Genomic DNA, 25,300 nt, shown 5'->3' on the forward strand with positions numbered 1-25,300 from the left:
TGTGTCTTAAAGGAAAAAAAATAAACAAATGGGACCTAATTAGACTTACAAGCTTTTGCACGGTAAAAGAAACCATCAGAATCTACTGAATGGGAGAAAATATTTGCTTATAATATGCCTGGTAAGAGATTAATATCCCAAATATAAAAACAGTTCATAGAACTCAACATCAAGAAACAAACAATCCAATTAAAAAATGGACAGAAGACATGAACAGACATTTCTCCAAAGACATACTGATGACCAACAGGCACATGAAAAGATATTCAACATCATTAATCATCAGAGAAATGCAAATTGAAATCACAATGAGATATCACCTCACACCTGACAGTATGGCTATCATCAAAAAGACCACAAATGTTGGCAAGGATGTGGAGAAGAGAGAATACTCATACACTATTGATGGGAATGTAAACTGGAGCAGCCACTGTGGAAAACAGTGTGGAAATTTCTCAAAAAACTAGAAACAGAACTACCATATGACACTGCAATTCCACTCCTGGATATATATCTGAAAAAAACAAAAACACTAATTTGAAAAGATACATACCCCTCAAAGTTCCTAGCAGTATTATTTATAGTTGCCAAGATAAAGATGCAACCTAAGTGTCCATCAATAGACAAATGGATAAAGAAGATGCAGTGTATATGTATACAATGGAATACTAAAAAAAAAAAAAGCCATAAAAAAAATGAAATTCTGCCATTTGCAACAAGATAAATGGATTTGAAGGGTATTATGCTAAGTTAAATATCTGACAAAGAAAAACAAATATAATATGCTGTCACTTATTTGTGGAATCTAAAAAATAAACTAGTGAATATAACAAAACGGAAAGAGAGTCACAAATAGCACAAACTAGTGGTTATTAATGGGGAGGGGAGGAAAGAAGGGCACAACAGGGGTAGGGCCTTAAGAGGTACAAACTAGTATAAAATAAACAAGCTACGGGACCTACTGTACAAAACAGGGAAGATAGCCAATATTTTATAATAACTATAAATGAAGTATAACCTTTAAAAATTGTGAATTACTATGTTGTACACTTGAACCTTATGTAGTATTGTACATCAATTACTATATTTCAATCTTTTAAAAAGCAAACAAACAAACAAAAAAAACAGTACATGCAATTCTTAAGAAGGAAGGTAAAATCATTCAAGTTTTGGAAGTATCCTTACAGCCAAGTCTTCCAAGCAAGAATCACTGTGCAGGGAATTCCCTGGTGGTCCTGTGGTTAGGACTCCGCGCTTTCACGGCTGAGGTTTCAGGTTTGATCCGTGGTAGGGAAAATAAGATCCCTAAAGCTGTGTGGCAAAACAAACAAACAACAAAAAACAACTGGATATCAGTGGATGTTCTTTTTCTTTCTCTGATCCATTCATCACTCCAGATAACCTTCAGAAAACATGAAAGTCAAAGGACTATCTTAGGATATTGCCTGATGTTCTGCTGATTCAAATAATAAAATACCCAAATCAATGGGCATGTTTTACAAATTAAAATATCCAGCATCTTCTCTCATTTTATTAAGATACTTTCACGTTAAAAGGCCTTTCAGAATGTCTAACAAAAGTTAAAATTCTCATACTAAAATGTGTCAGGTGGTGGGTTAAATATTATGGTTTAGTCACATATCCCATATTATTCTAGCAATATCCCTGACATAGACATGATATACATTTTTTAAATGAAAATAAAAGAGTAAGTAGCCTAAGTTCCAACACTAAATGACGGAGCTTGAATTTGAACCCCAAATTAAACTGTCGGTATGCCAATTACACAAATGCATTATTCTCATTTAATTCTCACTACAAACCCATTTCTGGGGCTTAGAAAGAATAAGCAAGCCCCAGAAATGGGTTTGTAGTGAGAATTAAATGAGAATAATGCATTTGTGTAACTGGCATACCGACAGTTTAATTTGGGGTTCAAATTCAAGGTCATAAACTAATGACTGGCTGTTCAGGGGCTCAAACCCAGGTCTATCTCTAAATCCAATGTGATTTACTACAAACATAGAAAGGAAGAGAAAAGTAACATATTACAAATATCAAACTGCTGCTGCTGCTGCTGCAGAGTCGCTTCAGTCGTGTCCGACTCTGTGAGACCCCGTAGACGGTAGCCTACCAGGCTCCCCCGTCCCTGGGATTCTCCAGGCAAGAACACTGGAGTGGGTTGCCATTTCCTTCTCCAGTGCATGAAAGTGAAAAGTGAAAGTGAGGTCGCTCAGTCGTGTCCGAGTCTTCGCGACCCCATGGACTGCAGCCCACCAGGCTCCTCCGCCCATGGGATTCTCCAGGCAAGAGTACTGGAGTGGGGTGCCATTGCCTTCTCCAAAATATCAAACTAGGAAGATGAAATAAATAAGTTACTGAAATAGGCAGTGAGGGCCTTGGAACAAGACTTTACCAGTAGTCAGTATATCTATTCCATATCAAGGTTCAAACTTTTCACAAAGGCTAGATGAACAATATCTAGCTTCATATAAGCAAATTGCAACAAAAAATATTACTTTGTCAAATGTCATGAAGAGAACAAACCTGTATCCAAATACTTCTAAGAAGCTGATGTGGGGTGCTGTGGCAGAGGTGAAGGGGAGAGAGAAAAACATTTAGAGGATGCTTTAGGAGAACTTCCCTGGTGGCTCAGACAGTAAAGCATCTGTCTACAATTCGAGAGACCTGGGTTCGATCCCTGGGTCAGGAAGATCCCCTGGAGAAGGAAATGGCAATCCACTCCAGTACTATTGCCTGGAAAATCCCATGGACAGAGGAGCCTGGTAGGCTACAGTCCATGGGTCCCAAAGAATTGGACACGACTAAGTGACTTCACTTTCACTTTAGGAGAACAGGAAACTGGCAATTGTACGGTAAGACATCTGTGTGAGGAGGACTATAATTTGAAAACAAGAGTAATATGCTTAGCCATATTTCATTCACACTTCTGAAGTCTGCTCAAAGGGATACCCTAGAATCTAAAATTTGCTGGGAACAGATCTCAAGCCAGATGTTGTACTTCAAGCTAGTGTCCCGTTTTGTTTTCCTTGCACATTCCACCTAGCTTTCTTTAAATATCCTTTGTTTATTAAAAAAAAATTAAGTAATAGTATCATTGTAAGGATTCTTTCAGTTTAAATATTTTGTAAAATAGCAATTCTGGAAAATGAAGAAAATTTTTTCAAAACCCATACATCCTAAAATTCAAGGTACAACACACCCTTCCCTAAATAATTGCCTTGCTAAGTCAAAAGATCTTTCTTTGTGAGTCTGGGACATCTTGTCACATCAAAATGCAAGAAAATAGATGAAGAATACTAGGGTTATGCCAAAATGATCGAGGAGTCAAACTAGCTCCTACTAGTCAAAGATGGAACAATTTGAGCATAAAAATGAGTAATTTCAATAAAAGGAGATACATGGTACATGTTAGAATCCATGAATTCATACTGATTAAAAAAAAGCTTTTTAAACTTTTAATGGATCAAAATTATTTCCATGATTCTGTTTCTATTTGGAAGTAGAGAAATCATGACTGACTAGTTTCCCTATCACTTCATGAGCTAGGTGTTCTTACTATGCTATCAACCACGTTAGGTCCTGCTGTCTCTACAGTGAGGCTCATTTAGGTTAAAGCAGCCAACCAATACTGAGAATGCAGGGCTCGGAAGTCTCCAGTATCCTCAGCAAGTGACCACGAAGAGCGCATGCTCACCCTCTGTTGCTAAAATGGAATAAAGGAACTTTTAGGAACTTACTGATCTGCAAATAAGTATGGTTTCTTTCTTTGCCTTTTTTTTTTTTTTTTTTTTTTTTTTTTTTTAGTCTACAGTATCTGTTATTCCCATGCGGTCTCCCATCCAAGTACTAACCAGGCCTGACCCTACTTAGCTTCCGAGATCAGATGAGATCAGGCATGTTCAGGGTGGTATGACCATAGATGCTTTTGTTTTTAATTGAAATGTAGTTGATTTACAACATTATCTTAGTTTCAGGCGTACAACATAGTGATTCAATATTTCACAGATTTTATTCCATTTAAAGTTATTCCAGGACTTGCCTGGAGGTCCAGTGGTTAGGACTCTGGGCTTCCACTGCAGGGGGCACATGTTTCATTCCTGGTGAGGGAACTAAGATCCCACATGCTGCATGGCACAGCCAAAAAATTTAAATTACATTAAGTTAAATTAAAAACAAAGTTATTACAAACAAAAGCAGAACACTCTTTGATATAAACCACAGCAATATCTTGCTCCACCTCCTAATGAAAATAAAACCAAAAATAAACAAATGAGACCTAATTAAACTGAAAAGGTTTTGCACAGCAAAGGAAATCATAAACAAAATAGAAAGACAACCCACAGAATGGGAGAAAATATCTGCAAACAAAGTGACCAAAAAGGGATTAATCTCCAAAATATACAAACATCTCATGCAGTTCAATATCAAAAAACAAACAACCCAATTAAAAACTGGGCGGAAGATCTAAAGAGACATTTCTCCAAAGAAGACAGATAGCCAAGAAGCACATGAAAAGATGCTCAACATTACTAATTATATTAGAGAAATGCAAATCAAAACTATGAGGTACTGCGTCACACAGGTTAGAATAGCCCTCATCAAAAAAATCTACAAATAATAAATGCTGGAGAGGGTGTGGAGAAAAGGGAACCCTCCTACATTAGTGATGGGAATTGTACATTGGTATAGCCACCATGGGGAACAGTAAGGAAGTTCCTTTAAAAACTAAAAATAGAGCTACTGTATAACCCTGCAATCCCACTCCTTGGCATATATCCAGAGTAAAACATGGTCTGAAAGGATACATGCATCCCAATGTACACTGAAGCACTGTTTACAACACCCAAGACATGGAAGCAACCTACATGTCCATGGACAGAGGAATGGATGAAGATGTGGTACTTATATACAATGGAGTATTACTCAGCCATTAAAAAGAACAAAATAATGCCATTTGCAGCAACATGGATGGACCTAGAGATTGTCATACTGAGTAAAGTCAGTCAGAGAAAGACGGAAAAATATCACATGACATCCCTTATATGCAGAATCTAAAAAAAATTGTACAAATTAATGTCTTTACAGAATAGAAACAGATTCATAGACTTAGATAATGAACTTATGGTTGCCAGTGGGGGAAGGATCAGGGGAAGGGATAGTTAGGGAGTTGGAGATTGACATGTACACACAGCTATATTTAAAATGGATAACCAACAAGGTCTTTTGTAGAGCACAGGGAACTCTGCTCAATGTCATGAGGCAGCCTGGATAGGAGAGGAGTTTGGAGGAGAATGGATACATGTATATGTACAGCTGAGTCTCTTTGCTGTCCACCTGAAACTATAACAGTATTGTTAATTGCCTAGACTCCAATATAAGATAAAAAGTTAAAAAAAATCCAGTGCAAAACTTCAAAGATAGCATCAAAATCATTCTTTCTCTGTAAGTGTACTTAAAATGGGTGAACTGTATACTTAAAATGGGTGAAATGTTTTGATATGTAAATTATACTTCGATAAAGAGACACCAACTAAATAATTTTTAAAGTAATTATTGGGAAATTAGGACAAAATTTTTTTTTTTGGCTGTGCTATGCAGCTTGCTGGATCTTAGTTCCCCAGCCAGAAACTGAACCTGGGCCCTAGGCAGTGGAAGCAGAGTCCCACCCACTGAACCAACAGAAAATTCCCAAATTAGTACAATTTTAACACTGTCTGGATATTTGGTGATATCTAGGAATTATTAACGTGTAATAATGCTATCATGTGTATGTGTTTTATATCAGTTTTAGATAAATGTATTGAAATATTTTAGGAAGACATGATTTGGAGAACTTGCTTCAATATAATTGAGAGGGAAAGAGAGTGGTAGGGATACAGATTTTTTAAAAAATAGGTCTTGAATTTTTAATTACTAAAGCTTGTTGACAGCCACATGGACAGTGATTATACTCTTATTTTTACTAAGTTTTGTCTAAGTTTGTAATTAAGAAAAAAATTTTTTTAATTATGTATTTATGGCTGCGTCAGGTCTTAGTTGTGGCACACAGGATACTTCATTGCAGCGAGGGCTTCTCTCTAACCGTGGTGCGTAGGCTTGCCAGGTGTGGTTCTCGGGCTCAGTAGTTGCGGCGGGTAGGCTTAGCTGCCCCATGGCATATGGGATCTTACTTCTCCAACCAAGAATCAAGCCCGCACCCTCTTCATTGGAAGCTGGATTCTTAACCACTGAACCACCAGGGAAGTCCCAACAAATTTTAAAAAATAAATAAACAGAATTTTTACAAACTCTTCTTGTGTATGTACTGTTTTTGTTATAGGTCCACAGCTACTCCAAAAAAAAAAAAAAAATCATCCGTTTCAGTTATCAGCCATTCTGCACCTGGCATACTGAAGATGCATAACACTTTGTAGTTATTATTCGTTTCTTTATGTGACACAGGGAGAACAACAGCCATGTAAGTAGCCCTGAACATGATTTAAAAGCCAGAGTCATCACAACTTATGAATGACCTCTTACCTGATACTTCTTTTTATTAAGTTACTTTCTATTGAAGTATAGTTGATTAGCAATGTTGTGCTGATTGCTGGTGTACAACAAAGTGATTTAGTTATACATACATACTTTTTCATATTTTTTTCCACTATGGCTTATTACAGGATTATCTGATACTTCTGAGCTTATAGAGAATAAGCACAATAACCAGTTTTTCTGTCGAAATTCCTCTAAAAACAAGCCTAAAGAGCTTAGGACTAAGCAGATGGGTTGGAGTTTCACTGGCTCTGTGCTAAAATTAAGTAGCTAATTTGAGAGATAAAGCATGTTAAAATATCAATTCAGAACAAAAAGAAATCACATTACATGGTTTATGTTCTACATATTAAAGCATCTGTTTTCTAGTATGGGTTCCTAGAGGAAACGGACTTGTGTTCTGTTCAGCATGTGAGCTGCTCTTAATACATTGTAGGGGAGATGCTCAAGTTACTAAGGTTGTTGAATTTATTAGGCCAGTTGAAAGCTGGGGAAAGGACTAATTAAAATGGCTTATTTTAACCTAAAATATAATAAATTCTTTATGTTCAAAGGTGGTCCTCACACCTGTTAAAATGGCTATTATCAAAAGGACAAGAAATAACAAGCATTGGAGAGGATGTGGAGAAAAGGGAACCCTTGGGTACTGTCAGCGGGAATGTAAACTGGCGCAGCCACTATGGAAAATAGTGCAGAGGTTCCTCAAAAAAATTAAAAATAGAAACTACCATGTGATCTCACAAATCCACGCTGGGTATTTATCCAAGAAAATGAAAACACTAGCACTCCCATGTTCTTTGCAGCATTATTTACAACGGCCAAGATATGGAAACAAGCTAAGAGTTCATCAATAAACAGATAAAACACAATATACTGAAATAGTTATCTATATGTTTATCTATATACAAAAATATTATTCAATCATAAAAAAAGAGTATCTTTCCATCGGCAACAACATGGATGGATCCTTGGGGTATTATGCTAAGTGAAATACATCAGACAGACAAAGACAAATACTGTATGATCTCAGCTTTAAATGGAATCTATAAAAGCAAAACCAAGCTTACAGAGAATAGATTGGTATGCAACAGATTGGTGGGGGGTAGGGTGTCCACTAAATAGATAAGTGGAGTCAAAAGGTACAAACTTCAGGTTATAAAATAAGTAATTCATGGAGATGCAATGTGCAACATGGCGACTATAGCTATTACTGTACTGGCGGCTCGGTGGTAAAGAATCTGCCTGCCCACGCAGGAGACACAGGTTCAATCCCTGGGTCAGGAAGATCCCCTGCAGAAAGAAATGGCAACCCAGTCCAGTATCCTTGTCTGGAAAATGCTACAGACAGAGGAGCCAGGTGGGCAGAGTGGGACACAACACAGTGACTAAACAACAATTGCATATTTGAAAGCTGCTAGATCTTAAAAGTTCTCATCACAAGAAAAAAAAGAACTCTGCAGCTATGTATGGTGATAAATGTTAGCTAGACTTAGTATAATGACCATTTCATAATATATACAAATATCAAATCATTATGTTGTATACCTGGAACTAATATATCAACTATCCTTTAATTAAAAAAAAGAGCAGTTCCTTTGGGCCCCACACCTTCCACCAACAATAAAAACAGTATTTCCTATCATCCACAGAGGGATAGATCTTGAGCTATGTAACAGCTCGATATAGGCAGAGGCCATCTTAATTTGTCATATGTACTTGACTTGGATATAGTCTAACTACTGTCCTGGTGGCTCAGTGGTAAAGAATCCACCTGCCAATGAAACAGATGCGGGTCCAATCCCTGGGTCAGGAAGATCCCCCAGAGAAGGAAATGGCAACCCACTCCAGTATTCTTGCCTGGGAAATCCCATGGACAGAGAAGCCTGGCAGGCTACAGTCCATGAGGTCACAAAAGACTCAGATACAACTTGGTGACTATACAACAATACTCTACCTAACCACGTCTCCTATGTGTGCATGTGTATGCACACACTCTCACACTCCATAGCCGACTTAATCCTATGTCACCACTTATCTTCAACTCCTCTTTCCCTCATTACTGATACCAAGTTTTATTAACTGCCTGTTCCAGGTCATCACCTGCCCACTTCTCTTTCCCATTGCCCGATCTTAATCAGAGTATCTCACCCAAATGAGATTTTACCACTGTGCCTGCCTCTGATTCCTCATCCTCCAAGCCAACCTAAACTACGAGTGTCATTTCCTTATTTAAAACTTTCTAACGGCTCACCATTGTCTTAAAAAAAGAAACTCTGATTGTCGGGCTCTTCTATGATCTGGTCCATTTCATCTCCTCTCAGCTCTTGTTCACCACTCCCACTCACCATACACAATAAATCGTTTAAATATCATGCTTACATATATGTGTGCATATGTTGTTTTTCCTGTCTCTAATACTCTCCTCCTCTCACACCAATCTGTACTCATCTTTCAGCTCTCAGCTTAAACATCATTTTGAGTATTCTCATAGCCCCCTTCATTTGTCTCAGAAATACTATTCATCGTATTTTATAATTTTCTACTTGTCCAAATCTTTCATTAGACACAAAGCAAGTCTAGTGTACTCAGAAGAGTGTTTGACTCAATGACGGCATGCTGATCTTCAGTAAATTAACAGTTTTTAATGACAGCTAATAATGATTTAGACTAGCTTCACAACCCTCAATTTGGTTTCCTGTCATCTGTAAGATTTTTGCTTCTTAATTCTACTCCAACCTCAGCCCACAACATTTACTCACCTATAGGGATGTTGCACTAAAATCCATTCTCTTCTTGCATAACTAGACCTGGCTTCTCAAGTACAGACTACATTTCCCCAACGCCTCTTAAGGCTATATGTATTCCTGTGATCAACCTACAGTCAAAAGAACATAAGAAGTTACACAACTTATGGCTTAGGTTTCCAAAGGCCATTCCTTCAAGGGCTAAAATGAAAGCTACTGAGTTATCTCAGAAGCCATGTTTTGAAAATGGCAAAATGTGAACCCAGGTCTTTGAAAGACTGGATGGAGGACAGCACAGGACTCTTAAGTGGTGAGAAATATGCTTTATCAGAGCCACAGCATTTTGGAATCTCCTTGTTACTACTTTCACTACCCTAAGGCCTAATACACAGAATACAGAGAGGCAGATGAAATGGGAGACTTCAGATTTTCAGCAAAATGACATACACCTAATAAAGATTAAAAATTCCAATATAAAAAATTTACAATGAACCCAGGGTCATATACAGAAAATAGAAATTTTTGAAACTAGTTAAAAATATCTTAATGAGAAAGAACTGACATTTATTTGAGACAAATTAATACAATCAACAAGTAAAAACAAAAGACAAGGAAAAGGAACTTTTTTTTTTTTTGAAAAGGAACTTCTGTGTCTGTGGTGTCCGTAGGTAATGTGCAGCTAGGGTAGCAACTAGGGTGACTGACAGTGTACTTGCAACTTATTCCAAAATAAGTTAGGCCAAGGATAATGGGGCAAATGACAAACAGACCACAATCCAGCTTCAGAGGTCACAAACCAACACCAGGCAGGTCAAAGACAAAATGGGCAAATTCTAATGAAAACACACCACGCTCATATGAAAATAAATGCCTAAAAGAAGGAAGATCTTAAAAAGATTTTTGAAGATTTAAAAACTTTATAAAGATTTTAAAAGAGTCATGAGAAAAACGACAGAGAAAACTTAAAAAACAACAACAAAAAGGCCCTGTAACTCTCCTTGTAAAGAAGCTGCTTTAAGAGCCCGTAGGTTCTCAGAAAAGAATTTTAGCTACTGGCAAGGCAATAAGATGAATGTATTAGAATTCCAGCCACATTTATCTATTTCAGGGCCAGCACAAAAACACCTACTACTAAAACCAGAACACCAGCTTTAAACTTACCCAGTGGTGAGCAGAATTTTAAGAGTTCCAGTTCTACACAGGTTCAGATGCTGACTCTTATCACTTACTGGGTGTCTTGACTCTGGGTAAATTACTTAACCTCTCTGAGATTCAAGTTTTCTTACCAGTAAAGGGATATTCCAACTCATTTAGCACCTTCGGTAGAACTGCAATGGTTTAATGAAATAAATCATGTAAAGTATTTTTTATGGCAAGCATGTACTGCTGCTGCTGCTGCTAAGTTATGTCAGTTGTGTCCGACTCTGTGCGACCCCACAGACGGCAGCCCACCAGACTCCCCCATCCCTGGGATTCTCCAGGCAAGAACATTGGAGTGGGTTGCCATTTCCCTCTCCAAAGAATGAAAGTGAAAAGTGAAAGTGAGGTCGCTCAGTCATGTCCAACTCAGGGACCCCATGGACTGAAGCCTACCAGGCTCCTTCATCCATGGGATTTTCCAGGCAAGAGTACTGGAGTGGGGTGCCATTGCCTTCTCCGAAGCATGTACAAAGAAGCCATTATTACTGTACCCACTATTCTTTCACTGTAGTAGGCTTTTGTATTTTGTTTTTTAGCAAAAATTTTTACTTGGCACTGACTTCAAAACAGCTTCAAGTTTAAGTGTGCAACCTCTTCCCATGGTATCATCAAAAAGGCCACACTACAGTGTACCTACATTTGCTAACAGCTTACCAAAGAATTTAAGTCACTTCACCTCTGCCACTCTGATAATCTTAGAGAAATCAGGTATTAAAAGTACCTTTTACTTCACAACATATCTGTGATGCGTATCTAAACACACAAATGATATTCTGATGATGAAATCCTTATCAACCCAGAACAATGAAATCTGGGAGCTTGAAAAGGGGAAATGCACGGTGCCAACAGCTCCCCTTTCATTCTCACATGCCTAGCGACAACTGTAACGCTGCAAATGTTTGTACCAGTATCTAAGATTCTGTTATAAAGCTACCAAATGTCAATCGCTTTATATTTTTTAAGGGTTGTTCATGATTCTCACTCTGGCAACTGTTGGAATAAAAACCAGGATATTACTAATATTCATGGCATAAACTCTAGGTCTAGGTAGTGAATGCAGACAGTCTTCTCTTCAACCTACAAATTTTCAATTAGATGACTTTTTCAACTGAATAGGATACTGATTTGCTGACAACTTGCCAGGGAATGAGAATTTTGGCAAATACAAACACAATGGACAAATGAATTTTTTATTATAAAACTATACAAAGAGCTATACAAAAAGTGGTGGAACTATAATTGTTGGTGAACAGTAAGTAAGTGACCCTTTGGGCCACAGTAAATGATCCACACTACGATGGTGTAGGAACATTTTCCTAGATGAGGAACAGTATACCTAATAAAAAACACATTACAAGTAAAAGGACTTCAACAACTTGAGCAAAGTATACACATAATCACTTGTAAATGTAATTTGAAGAATGTTTTTTTAAAAGCCATCACTGGACTTCCCTGGGGCCAGGGGTTGATTCTGTGCTTTTACTGCAGGGGGTGTAGGTTTGACTGGTCAGCCAAGTTCCACAGGCCACTCAGTGCGGCCAGAAAAAAAAAAAAGCCATCACTTGCTTGGGTTTTGAAATTCGGCTTCAAATTTTATCTGTTGTTTCCTACTCCAATTTATCCTTCTTAGATAAGGAGGTGAGCAAACTTTTTCATAACAGAGGGAAATAATCAGTAAATACTTTAGACTATGCAGGACTTATGTCACAACAATTCAACTCTGCTACTGTAGTCAAAAGCAGCCAGAGACAACTTGTAAACAAATGGGCATGGCTAGTCCAAAAACAGGCAGTGGGTCTTGGTTTGCCAACCTCTGTTTGAGATGATCTGTACGATTTGGAGAAAGCGGAAAAGGTAATTATATATTCCTAATTATATATTGAATAATTAGGATTGAAGTATTTTTCTTTTTATATCTCCAATATTTGACAGTTATAAAATATGCACATGCTGCTATCCCTAAGGTTAACACTAAAAAATTAGCCATGTTTAATATCTAAACTTTTTAAATTAAAAGGATCAATCACATTTAAATTTAAGCCTTTAGGGACTTCTTGGCAGCCCAGAGTGGGGGACATAGGTTTGATCCCTGGTCGCGGAACTAAGATCCTATACACTACATGGTGCAGACAAAAAAGAAAACAATTAAGCCTTTATTAGAACCATTAGTCTGAAGTATCTTGATAATTAGAAGAAAAGGAGATTCATTTATAGAAGTTTAAATTACAATTATATAAATAATCACTATTTTGAAAAAAAACAAAAAACAAAAAATATAGAAAGGCAGATTTTAGGAATCACAACCCAACGAAAATACAAAATTACCAATCATAAAAGAGGTTTTAGCATTTACTTATTTTTTTATTTTTACTTTTTCAGCTGCACTGCACAGCATGTGAGATCTTAGTTCCCTAACCAGGGATCAAACCCACACCCACTTGAACTAACCCACTCCTGCTCACAGTGGAAGCACAGAGTCTTAACCACTGGACTGCCTGGGAAGTCCCCAGTTTTACCATTTATAATTACCCTACTTGGAAAATACTCTGCTAAGAAATAGAGTAGTAAACACAGTTGGTTTCGAAGTAATGACTTTATTAATAAATATACATCCATATGATGATGTAGATACAAATCATGAACACTACTCCATTCCCATACACATAATTGCACACGAGTAGCTCAAGTTCATGGACATAAAAACATACACAGTATCTATTCAGACTTTTTACAGCAGAGGACAGCGTGCTTATATCAGTTAATTGGTAATTATTTTCTCCATAATTATCTGTGGAAAAATGAAACTGAAACTAAAAGAATCAAAGTGGTCTGATTACTATAAATCACATACTTGATTTACTGTAGCATTAAATTTTCCAAAATTAAATACATTATATGTGAGAGAACAGATTTATCTACTTGGGGGGAGTAAGGGGAAAAAGCAAAGGAAAGATTTAGATACATCCTAGAGTTTAACAGCATATAGTTAAGATATAATAAAGAGAAAACCATAATAGCATCAAAACATATTATGTCAAAGGGGAAAAATGTTTCAAACAACTGTTGTGAATTTTTATGTTTTACTATATAGGGATCATAAAATTTTACTGCATATATAGACCATGACTGAGAGTAGCAGTTATTGTCAACATCCCCTGAATTGTTCTTTTAAAGCTTCTTAGAATATAAAAGTTGGTTGTTTTTTTTTTTTTCATTTAGCTCATATATTGGCTTTTCCTACATTGTATGAGTCACCTTTAACCTAATAAATGGACCCAGATGATTCCTTTTGCTCCTTAATTTAAAAAAAAGTTACTTATTTCATGAAAAAATACATGTAAATTCACACAAACATCAGTTTGGAATTAATATTACCTTTACTACCTTAACAGATGCTTCTTTTAAAAAGTAAATAAAAAATATAAAGAAGTTTTTAGTATAACTGAAACACTGATTTTTAAAACATCTCCAAATATTTAAAATTAACCAGATACCTATTTTTTTCCAATACAATGTGCTAATTTTTTTTAATATCCAGTGCAAAACTCCAAAGATAGTATCAAAATCATCCCACACTAAAGATTAGTTATGCAAAGTTATATCTGTCAAAAAATGAAAATTTCATCTGTATTAGCTCCTAATATGTTGATATAAGAATAAATAAGGCATGTTAAAATATTTTTTAAAGAAAAAAGTAAAGCAAACTTACTTGAATAGCAGATCATTTTCTGACCAACAGTTTAAATATAGAATAGTGAAGCCTATTTTGTGAAGAACAGAATTACACAATATAAAATTAGCAATTTACCTTTCAAGGAACAAGTATACAGTGAGGGGGAAAAGCCAGTTTTCCCCAAATGATTACATTAAAGTATAAGGAATTGTTTAACATGCTATTTCAGTGTTTATCATGACAAGAGACAGTGTTACAAAAGATGCACAACATAGTCTTTGTAGAGAAGTAAAAATATTTTCTATGTTAAGACTTTATTCATGTTATCACTTAGATGTCTTTCTCTTCAACATGGCACCAATAAACTGTTCACAAGGAGAAAAGGAAATAGAATAAGAAGATGCTCCTCAGTATACAGATCTAATACTCCAGGTAACTTCTCATAAAACAGAAAATTCAGCTTTCTAAATGGGGTTATCCAATCACTTTTTTTCCTGGAACACAGCTCCTGATATTAATAAAACACTGTTATGGACATAACTTCCTTTAGTTGATCTCACCATTTCATTAACTTGTATATAAGATTCATCATACAATAATACATCTGCTTTATCTTCTGACACACAGCACAGCACCACTGAGTAGATGTGCTGGAGGATGGAGAAACGGGAGGGGAACGAGTGTAGGAAAATGCAGCGAGAAAGGGCATGTTTAACAAAATCAGGAAAGAAAACAAAACTGAAAGGGAAACATCAAATGGGCACACTATGAAACACAATCACAACCAAACCCTTGACTATGATATATATAATTCTGTGGGAGAACATGAAATTAAACAACTGCTTTCAGGAATTCAAACGAGGACTTCTAAGCAGCCAACTGCTAAACATCATCTTCAGAAACAACTGAATGACAAATACATGATAAAAGTGGATGGATGAACACATGAATAGAGATGTAAGCATCTGTGTGTGTCAGAAGTTATACTGTTCTAAGTAGATTTATATTAAAAGTTTTGTATTTTAAGCTTCTGCAAGAAGAAACTGTTATAGCAATTTAGCTGCCAGAATGTTACAACTAATTATGTAGTCATCCAACATTGCTCTCTATGGTTTGTGCAAAGCTAAAATTGTTGAGGTCACTGTCTTAGAAGCCAGTGCGCACACAGTCCCCACATAAAATGCAACACCTCTTACTGTAAAGAGCAGCATAAAGTCCAGCTCTTTGTGTCAGGCATCACTGGAACACCTGAAGGCTTGCTGCTTTTTTCCTGATAAAAAAGTTATGAAACATGACATCCATTTGCAACCAGAGTTTGCATTAACTGAGAGCAAACCCAAGCAACATAATATGCGCCCTTTGAAAATTTTAATTTTCAAAGATTAAAAATCTGGGGGTCCTGCAAACCTACATTATAATTTCAAAGGCATTTAAGCTCACAAATACATACACAGTAACTTTAAAATTCAGTGGAATTTTTTTTTTCAAATCCAAAGTTTATAATAATCTGTTTTATTTAGATCAAACTCAGAATAAATAAAAATGTATATTAACAAAGACTGCTTTCAAAAAGAGGGACTAGAGATATCCCTCTGTCCCTTCTATACATGTCTGCCCAATGTTTTTTTTCTTTCCTATCTTGCTTCTAAAGCAAAATCTGTTGGAAAAAATTTATTTTGGATGAAGTGGTCTCATTAGAGCTACGATGAGATTTTTAATTAAACTAATCAACATATTTCTTACATGTTTCATGCATAGACAGATTCCTATTTCTTAATATTTGGGTTCTGACAGTCAGAAAACTGCATCTTGTTTGTACCAGTTTTACAGTCTACCATTCAATCTTTGTCCTTTGGTAGATACAGACCTGAAACCACAGTAAGTGCTAATGCAATGGGACAATTTATCAGAAACAATTAAAAAATATTTTTTAACAAATGAACATTATTAAACAGTGTTTTAAGCATAATGCTTTATAACTAAGTATATAAAAGGCAAAATGTATTAACTATAGCAACATGCAGACCTTAAGTATATTTCTTTTTCTATTATATTAAATATGCTATTCTCAGAATGCATTATATTTCACCAAAAATGTAATGTGCAGTTTTTATTAAAAAGTTTAATTTTTTTGTAAATATGAATTGTTTGTAGTGTTTGGTATACATGCTCTTAGGCAATTAAAAAATACACAACCTAAACATGGCTGAAAGGCAAATGCTAAAGAACTTTTAAAGGAATAATGGTTAAATCAATTAATGCCATGTAGATCAATAAATAAGAAACTGTTTAAACCTAGAACATTAAAAATAAGATTTTTAACATATGAAGTCTATGTAAATGCCAAAGCATATATCTGTGTCCTGTCTCATGAACACAAATGTTACCAAAAAATACCCTCCAGCCACTACCTCAAGTAATCCTGAATCATTAGTTTGCTTTGTTCCATCAGTTAAAAATACCTTAGATATTACCTTTATTATATTGTAAGCTAACTTCACAAACTAATAGGTATAATGGTTTCAATTATGTAGCACATAAAGCATTTAGAATGACAAAAAAATAGTAATGAAATGAGATACAACCATAACTCTAAAGCAAAAGCAAAAATGATTTAGATAGGTGTTACACTTGAACCTATGTACAAATACAAAGCCACTGCTTATGCCTTGAGTGCATCCGTCAGCATATGACAGTTTCTGAGCAAAAGCAGGAAAAAAAAAAAAAAATCAAATGGGAAAACAAATTTGGAAAGCCCAGGCCATATCATGTATGTCAAAATAAAACCAAGAAGCTTTGGGATTATCTACAATCTTCCTTCTAAACCTGGCCCTCCTTTCCTGCCTCATTCACTCATTGGGTGGCTTGATTTCGCTGCTGGTTTCCTCCACCCCATGAACAGCTCTACCATGTATCATAGGGTAAGGAAAAGCAGCAGTCCCACAGCCATAGCCAAGATCGGCAAGACGGGATAGAGCTTTAATGCTACCTGGAGGTCTCCCTGGGCTGACTTTGTATCCTGCAGCTTTAGTTGTACCCAAAGGTCTGCCTGGACTTGTTTTAAATCCAGCCGCTTTGGTGGTTCCCAGGGGTCTGCCTGTGCTGGTCCGGTATCCTGCTGATTTGGTGGTTCCTGAAGGCCGGCCACGCTTACCAGATCGGTTGAGATTTTTCTTTTTCTTTAGTTCATCTTTTATCTCTATGCTTCTGCCACCTGCAGTCTGCAAGTGTGTTTCATTTAATGGGTCTTGCCTCTGACAAACCATTGGTTTGTGGCTGACTGTGTGGCTGTATTTATTTTGCTGGGAGGAATATATGTCAAACTGATCAGCAGCTCTCATGGCATCTTCATTGAGGCAGGAAGGTTTGCCAGGCCCACAAAAAGCTGGATTACTGCTGGCGACAGGATGCATCATTTTCTACCAAAAATAAAGGACAAATATGCGTAAATACACATATAAAAATACATATCTGAATGACAGCATTTAGTGGGAAAACAGTCAGTCTCCCAACAACTATGCAGGCTCTCTAAAATTAGCTGACAGGCAGAACTCCAGACCACTTATAAAACAAACACACACACACATCAGCAGATTCAAAGATACTTCTTTTTTTTCAATTTAATCACCGGTAGGCATAAATGCCATGCAAGATAACTAACACCAGTACTGATTTAGTAGTCATAATGTTTTCTGCATAGGAATTAGAAAAGTGTGTATGCAAAATCTGTTATATGTAGGTTTTTCTTTTCTAGATTAAGTCCGAAAAAAGATAATAAAGATAAGAACTGTTATTAATATGATACTTTTTTTTTTCTTTAGTTTCTTTAACATTCTTAGAATGTCTCCCTTTGGCCTTTCATTATATTTCCCACATGTATACTTCTGATCCAGCCAGTTTTCAAAGGTGGATGCTTCTTCAGCATTATCATTATTTATTACTTATACAAAATCCTGAGTATATTTTACACTGTATAAAGACAGAATGTGCCAAAGAACACAATCTGTTGGCCGTAGGCACTGACTCCCTTCAAACTGTTCTATCCAAACAGGAGGCAGCACCAACATAAAGGGTAAACAAAGGTTTCCATTAGCTAAAATAAGTGAACATTTATAAAACAACTGAAGCTTATACTAAAAAATATATGTAACAATCATAATAAAATACTTTTTAAAGTGTGGTTATCAAGACGAAATGCTGAATATTCAACACTGCTTTGTCCCTTGGCCATAAATATGACATGAATCTTTTCCCCTTATAAGAGCTCTGTAACTAACAGTCCAACGACTCTATTTTGTCTGTGAAACATCCCTGTAAATTGTTTTTTATTTAAAGGCTGTAATATGACCACCACAATGACAAGTCAGCTTTAAATAGCCACATCATTTAGAAACACAGAAAAAGAGAATCTATACAGACTACATTATATTTCAATGAGGTTAAAAAAAAAAGACATGGGTTTTAATTCATATTTAGAAAGAGTCACAAATGTCTATAAAGGTTCAGCCACAAGTTGTTAGATATTTGCCTGTACCTTTCATAAATGTAAAACTGCACCAAAACCCCAGTTATGAAAATAGTTACTCCAAAAGGCTAAGAACATATAATTAATGTCAGCCAAAACCACTGCAAATTTATTTCAATCATAAACCTATAAGGAAATGGGAATCAAGTCAAAGAACTGAATTCAGTTACATTACTAAATATTTGCTAAAAATCAACAGATATAGAGCCATTTTCCAGCTAGCTTAAAAATCTTAACTATGAAAGAAAAACATTTACAACGAGAAGCTACTTGTTTATGGCAGAGCCTTATAGATCTGAGAACATAAAACAAGACTGGAACTAAACACAAATATTAAAAGGAGTAATTCCTCACTCATTCCCCAAGCATAAAATGAGAATGAGGTTATTAATTATCATTTCATTTGCTCAAATTCTAATTTCAGATGAGAAATAAGACTTCATCAAGATATGTTCCAAATGTAATACTATTAATTGAAAATTACCAGTTTTTGAGATCTTCTACGTGCCTGGTAATAAGTTTGGCACTACATCTCAACTCTATCATCACTACAACTCAGCTTTATGAGGAACATACTATTAGCTCTATTTTAACTTCAAGCAACTTGCCAGGGTCACACATTAGGAAACAGTAAAGCCAAATACAAATTCAGATAATGTGACTTTCGAATCAACAGGGCTTCTTCATAGGCACAGTTATTATTTGAGTCAGATAATTCTTCAGCTAGGGTGAAGGTGGGGGTATGTCCTGTGCATTTTAAGATGCTTAGCAGCATCCCTGCCCTCTACCCACTGCACTCCCTGGATGTCAGTTTCTATACCCTCCTCTTTTCCCTTTCAATTTGTAAAAACCAAAATATTCTCCAGACATTGCCAAATATTCTCCGGGGAGGGGGTGCGGGGGACAAAATCTACCACCCATCATGAGAATCACTCAGCTATACTAAAATGAAAACACAAAAGTCAATTCAAAATACTTCTGCTGAGGACTTTCCTAGTGGTCCAGTGATAAAGAATCTGCCTGCCAATGCAGGGGACAAGGGTTTGATCACTGGTCCAGGAAGATTCCAATGCCATGGGCATCACAGGTACTGAGCCCGCACCCTAGAGCCTGTGCTCAATAAGAAGTCTGGGCACTGCAGCTAGAGAGTAGCCCCCTCTCTGGCCATAACTAGAAAAGGCAACAAAGATCCAACGCAGCCAAAAATAAACAAATAAATACTCCTGTCAAAATTTTTATTCAACTCTTAAGCTGCTACCTCTCCAAATATCCACAAAACCTTTCTACTGATAACATCTACAACATCTAAATCAAATAGATTTGTTTTCCAAACTGAAGAAAAGCCATCGTTGGAATTTGTGAAGAGACCAACCACATTCCTCTTCCCTACAAATTATAAACTAATTGAGAAATATACACAGGACTTAGATAGGAATCAAAATACTACTTTATTGCCAATAAAACTGGACTAGAGACCACATGCAAATACAAAGAGAAACACACTAGACCTCTGAGCAGACTGTAAGAGAAAAAGTGATCCCTTTCTCTTTTTTCCTGGTCATGCCTTGTGGCTTGGGCCACACAGTGAAAGCACGGAGTCTTAACCACTGGACTGCCAGGGAATTCCCAAAGCGACTTTTCAATTTTATTATTCAGAAATCACCCTGCTGAAAAGCTCTAGTGTAAACAGCCAGAAAAGTACCAGTTCTCTTCCACAGAAAGTACTGTCAGTAAAAGGAGAAAACGGTTTTTTTCCTACAATCTGTTGCAATGTTTTATAGTTCATGCCTTTTAAGTTCCTATCACTAACCAAAACCTTCCCTCTGGACCTACTTCCCTTAGCTTCATTTTCTCTTAACATATCAGAACATTCATCACTATTATTCACTATCAGGATATATAGTCTCAGCTTACATTATGTTTAGGTTTTCAGAAGCAAGATTCTGCCATATATCCTTTATTCAGACACCAACACTGTTCAACCAACACTGAAGAAAAACACAACATTTAAACAGTAGACAGACAAAAAAAAAAAATTCACCCATCTTCAACTCCTTTAATCTTCTCAGGAATGTATGCATTTGGTTTGTATTATGCTTTTTTAATATTTAATTTATTTATCTGGCTGCTCCTGGTCTTAGTTGTAGCATGTGAAGTCTTAGTTGCTGCGGCATGTGGGATCTAGTCCCCCAACCAGAGATGAAGTTAGGTCCTCTGCTTTGGGAGCACTGAGTTCCAGCCACTGGACCACCAGGGAAGTCCCGGTGTGTATTACGTTAATTTACTTCTGATACAGCTCATTTTTAATACAGGGCCAACTCCATGCAAAACAGTATTCTAAGAACCAGGACACAAAACAGACAGGAGTAAAGTTGTTTATCCCAGGAAAGACAAGAAGATACTTACTTAAAAGAAGATTTCTAAAGACTAGTTTAGAAGGGCTCTATATTTTCCTTCCCCACTAACACCAAAAAATCAGTACAAGTCTCTCCTTACACAATAATTAACAAGCTGGAAAGGAAATTTACTATGACTGTTACCCATGTAAACAGTTACCTAAAAAAAAAGAAATAAGAGTTAAAACCAATCCTTCTCTACTTTCAGGAGTCAACTTTTTAAGATGGGAGTCAGCATCATTAGATCCTTCTGTGCACAATCGTCATACACATAAACATACAGTGGCAGGTGCATGTTAAATCGATATGTTTGTACATAGTATGTACACATTCAAGCTTTAATTGTACACTTAACAATGCCTCCCTGGTCCCAGTTCAGGGCTCACCAGATAACTGTTCTTTCTTGACTCTGGATACTACAGTAGAGAGTTCACTGAAAGCAATGCAGGCCTCATTTCTTAAGAGAGTTAGAATAACTACTACTGTAACTACTACATTTCTAGAAAGTTTGAACTGAATGAAATCCAAGAATACAGAACCAGACTGTGAAGACTAGCAAATAATTTAAAATAGTTCACTGACTATAAGGGAATCAACTAAGAGCTTCTATATATTTTAACAATGACTAAATTAGAATTCTTTTTTCAAATATTTGTTTGGCTGTTCCAGGTCTTAGTTGTGGCATACGCGAACTAATTCCCTGCCCAGGTATCGAACCGGGCACGTGGAGTTGAGAGCATGGAATCTTAGCCACGGGACCACCTAAATCTGAATTCTTAAAGCATATGCTAAAACTTGCCATCCCTTAAGTTGTTTTACTGTGCATTTAACCCCGGAAGTCTTTTCGTGAGCTATTCTTTACGAAACAATTCATTTTCCTTCTCCTGAATGTAGCAGTCATTATTGCCAACATAAAGAACTACAACTATTTTTAGTAACTTCAGAGCGTATTCATTTTTAAACATGGAGAAAATCGTCCTTTCAAGAAATCCAAGTTCCGCTCTCTTCTAAAGAGCAAACACGTAATTCTCAGAGGTTTATTTCATGCCATTTGGCTTGTAACAACCATACAGAATCATACGCGATTTCATAATTCTAAATAAAAGTACATTTGTGAGCGACTTCACTCAGAAAATCTATTCAGCAAAGGCTAAAACAAATGCCAGTAGCCATGCACTCTGCCCCACCACGGAAAGTTTTGATACTAGAACAGAACATAAATAACGGCCTTCTTTGTCTTCTTTCTCCTCCTTAATTGTGCCCCACTGCGCAGTTTCCCCGGTGCCGGAATCCTTATTTGACAAGAGACGTGTAGAAATATATTACCTGTTGTGCCCGAAAGCGTATTTATTAGTGTATCAGCAATAACAACTTTGCAGGAGATATACGCCCACACTAAAGGGCTGTGTAGCCTCCGATAATCAAATTGATAGCCCGCCGTCGTGCACCCGGAGTTCTGCAAGCTGCACAAGTCACAGGCTACTCCATCTAGATGTCCATCTCGAAGTCGGCAAGCATTAATTTAAAGTGGCGGGGAGAGAAGTGATTCTGACCTCCCGAAGAAAAGAAAGGGTGACCCCTCCCCCCGCCCCAAGAGGAATTTCCCCCCAATAATGGCTTCAAGCCCAGGGAAGAGCAGGCTACAAACCGGGGCTCCTCCTCTCGCTCCGGGCTAGGCCAGAGCCCCTTCTCAGGCGCGGGTCGGAGACCTCTTCTCACCAGCTGGCTAGGCCTTCATTCTGGCCCTCTCCTTGCCTTCTCCACGAGCACCCGCCGCCCAGACTCTGCCCCCGGCCCTTCTGACAAACCCCCGCGCGTCTACTTACCTCAGCCGCTACTAGCCCGGCCCCTCAGCGTGCCCAGGGGCTGCCCATCGGCTGGAAACCTCACGCTGGCGCCGCTCCTTTCCCAGCCCGACGCCTCTATACTGCGCTGAGAGCCCGAGACGGACGGAAAAGCAGGGAGGGCGCTGGCGGCGAAGTGGACGCTGGTTTCCAGCTCCCACCGCAGCCACCGCTCACAGATCTGCCCCGGACGCAGGAGGAAGAGGCCGCCACAGCCCCGTAGAGAGAGGTGCGGCGTGCGCGAGCCCGCCAGTACCGCGCACGCACACGCACGACGCGAGACCCAATCTCCCGCCGAGGACCAGCACGCAAGCCTGGGGAAGAGTAGCCCAGGGAGCCTGGCTGCGCTTGCGCGGCAAGAAGACGGCAGGAGGCGGGGCTTAGGCCGGAGCTCCTTAGGCTCTGGTGCAGATCGCGCTCTCAAAAGGCTAAAAACTTCGTGGATTTCATGGCACTTCAGTGATACTGGATCTATTACTGACCCCATTTTTCAAATTAGAGGACTAATAAATGGTGGAGCTAGCATCCTTTGGCAAAAAGATTGCCTTATTGTTCTAGGGGCTGCCCAAAGTACATTGACAGGACAAGCCTAAAAGTTACTTATGGATGGGCAGGGTGATGTCTCCACTTGGAAATATTAATAAAATGGGGAATATTCAAATAATGAGGTGTTTGAGCTCTCAGTCCTAGGATCATGTAATAATGAAGTCTCATTTTGTGAGGCTAACTTTAAAGGTTAATAGTGTTTTTATGTCCATGATCTCCTCTGAATTACCATATTCTTCATTCCACCATCACAGGAAGGAATAAGACAGCTAGTTCGCTTACAAGATCTCCATTTATGTAGCTACTGCAAGATTTCTGACTTATGGGTCACCCCATACAAGCCTATTTAGCAAACGGTATTAGTTTCCCCAGTTCTTCCGTCGGTTAATTCAAAGATGTCAGAAAGGGGAGGATTTAGAATTAGGAAGGCTGCTGTGCGGAAGATACATATTTTTAAAAGCATGGTTGTTTTATGTTTTAAAATATTTTTCCCAGCCATGCCAGGCTGCTTCCAGGTTCCTAATTCCCCAACCAGGGATCGAACTCAGACTCAGCAGTGAAAGCGTGGAGTCCTAATCACTGGACCACCAGAGGATTCCCAGGAAGGCAATTTTTCTGACAGTGTGGCAAAAGCCAGAGGCAGGTACTTGACCCTTTTGCCCATGCAATGAACACTGTTTTAAGGATATAATTCTTATCAATGACTTGTACCATGAGTCAGCATTTGGCCCAGTGGTGCTGCCAGTAGGAAATAAAGGATGAGTAACAACTTTTCTGGGTGAACACACAAGGAGGAACATGGCAGGCTACAGTCCATCGAATCACAAGAGCAGGACATGACTTAGCGACTAAACAAGACAACAGCAGCAACAATACAAACCAGGAGGTAAACCAAACAGAGTACACAGAACAGGCAAGCTCAATCATCTTCTGGCAAGCAGGGCTCCGTAACGAGATTCGAACTCTCAATCTAATTAATCCTATAAAATACTAGAAAACAGGACTGATCATACTAGTATTGTTCACATATAAAAGAAAAATACCAACATAGAAAACAACTAAAACATATACATGGATTTTAGGGCACATGAAGTAGCCTTCCAAAGACTTTTTAAAAACAAGTTTTCTCTAATCAAGATTTCTTTTTTATTCTCGAAAGGGAAATATAAGAATGCACTGTAGTGCTGCCATACCATGACTTTTCCAGATCCTTAATTTTTGTAAATTTAACTTTCAACCAAAATGGCATTTGTACATAAAACCAAGAAGAAAACATGTCAATGCCCTGGTGGTTCAGTGCTAAGGACTCTTGCATTGCTGAGGGCCTTGGTTCAATCCCTGGTAGGGCAACTAAGCTCCCCACAAGTCGTGAGTTATAGCCAAAAGGAAATTTTCGTACCAGTAAGGTCAAATGATTTGCAGGCCCAATGGAGAAGCAGACAGAGGAACATAGGAAGTCAGACATTCCCAGGTTTAGGACCTTGGACAGTGTGTGCACGTGCATGCCTGTGGGTGTATATGCACACATGCATACACACGCTCAGTCACAGCCTGCCAGGCTCCTCCATCCATGGAATTTTTCAGGCAAGAATACTGGAGCAGGATGCCATTTTGTCCTTCAGGGGATCTTTCCCACCTAGACAGATTGTGTCTCCTGCACTGGCAGGCGGATTCCTTACCATTGACCTGCCTGGGAAGCCACGGTACCTTGGACAAGTCACTGCTTTTTCCAAACGCTTCCATATGTGTGAAATGAAGATAATGTCAAAGTGCTAAGAATACAGGACAGACATAGTCCCAAACCTCAAGGAGCTTAT

At 37.8% G+C, this 25,300-nt stretch overlaps 1 protein-coding gene and 1 pseudogene across 4 annotated transcripts; both read right to left on the reverse strand.

The window, feature by feature from the left end:
* Nucleotides 1-1,192: 1,192 nt before the first annotated feature.
* On the reverse strand, nucleotides 1,193-24,601 carry C9H5orf24 (chromosome 9 C5orf24 homolog). Of its 4 annotated transcripts, XM_044947646.2 has the most exons (3): nucleotides 22,920-24,601; nucleotides 17,162-17,591; nucleotides 1,193-1,311 (listed from the first exon to the last, which is right to left on the reverse strand). In XM_044947646.2, exons 2-3 carry the CDS (start codon nucleotides 17,586-17,588, stop codon nucleotides 1,208-1,210), a joined length of 531 nt encoding a protein of 176 aa, XP_044803581.2. In that variant the 5' UTR covers nucleotides 17,589-17,591; nucleotides 22,920-24,601; the 3' UTR covers nucleotides 1,193-1,207. The 4 variants fall into 4 exon arrangements, with proteins under 4 accessions (XP_044803581.2, XP_006042848.1, XP_006042849.1 ...); XM_006042786.4 differs by lacking the exon at nucleotides 1,193-1,311 and having other exon boundaries at nucleotides 13,074-17,591; nucleotides 22,920-24,564; XM_006042787.4 differs by lacking the exons at nucleotides 1,193-1,311; nucleotides 22,920-24,601 and adding an exon at nucleotides 22,742-22,899 and having other exon boundaries at nucleotides 13,074-17,591.
* Nucleotides 3,827-3,945, reverse strand: LOC112587190 (annotated as a pseudogene).
* Nucleotides 24,602-25,300: the final 699 nt, after the last annotated feature.

This window comes from Bubalus bubalis, chromosome 9 (assembly GCF_019923935.1).
Source record: "Bubalus bubalis isolate 160015118507 breed Murrah chromosome 9, NDDB_SH_1, whole genome shotgun sequence".
Classification (NCBI taxonomy): Eukaryota; Metazoa; Chordata; class Mammalia; order Artiodactyla; family Bovidae; genus Bubalus; species Bubalus bubalis.

Bases quoted from the DNA above. Each gene is read 5' to 3' on its own strand.
- C9H5orf24 (XM_006042786.4), bottom strand. From the start codon at position 17,588: ATGATGCATCCTGTCGCCAGCAGTAATCCAGCTTTTTGTGGGCCTGGC.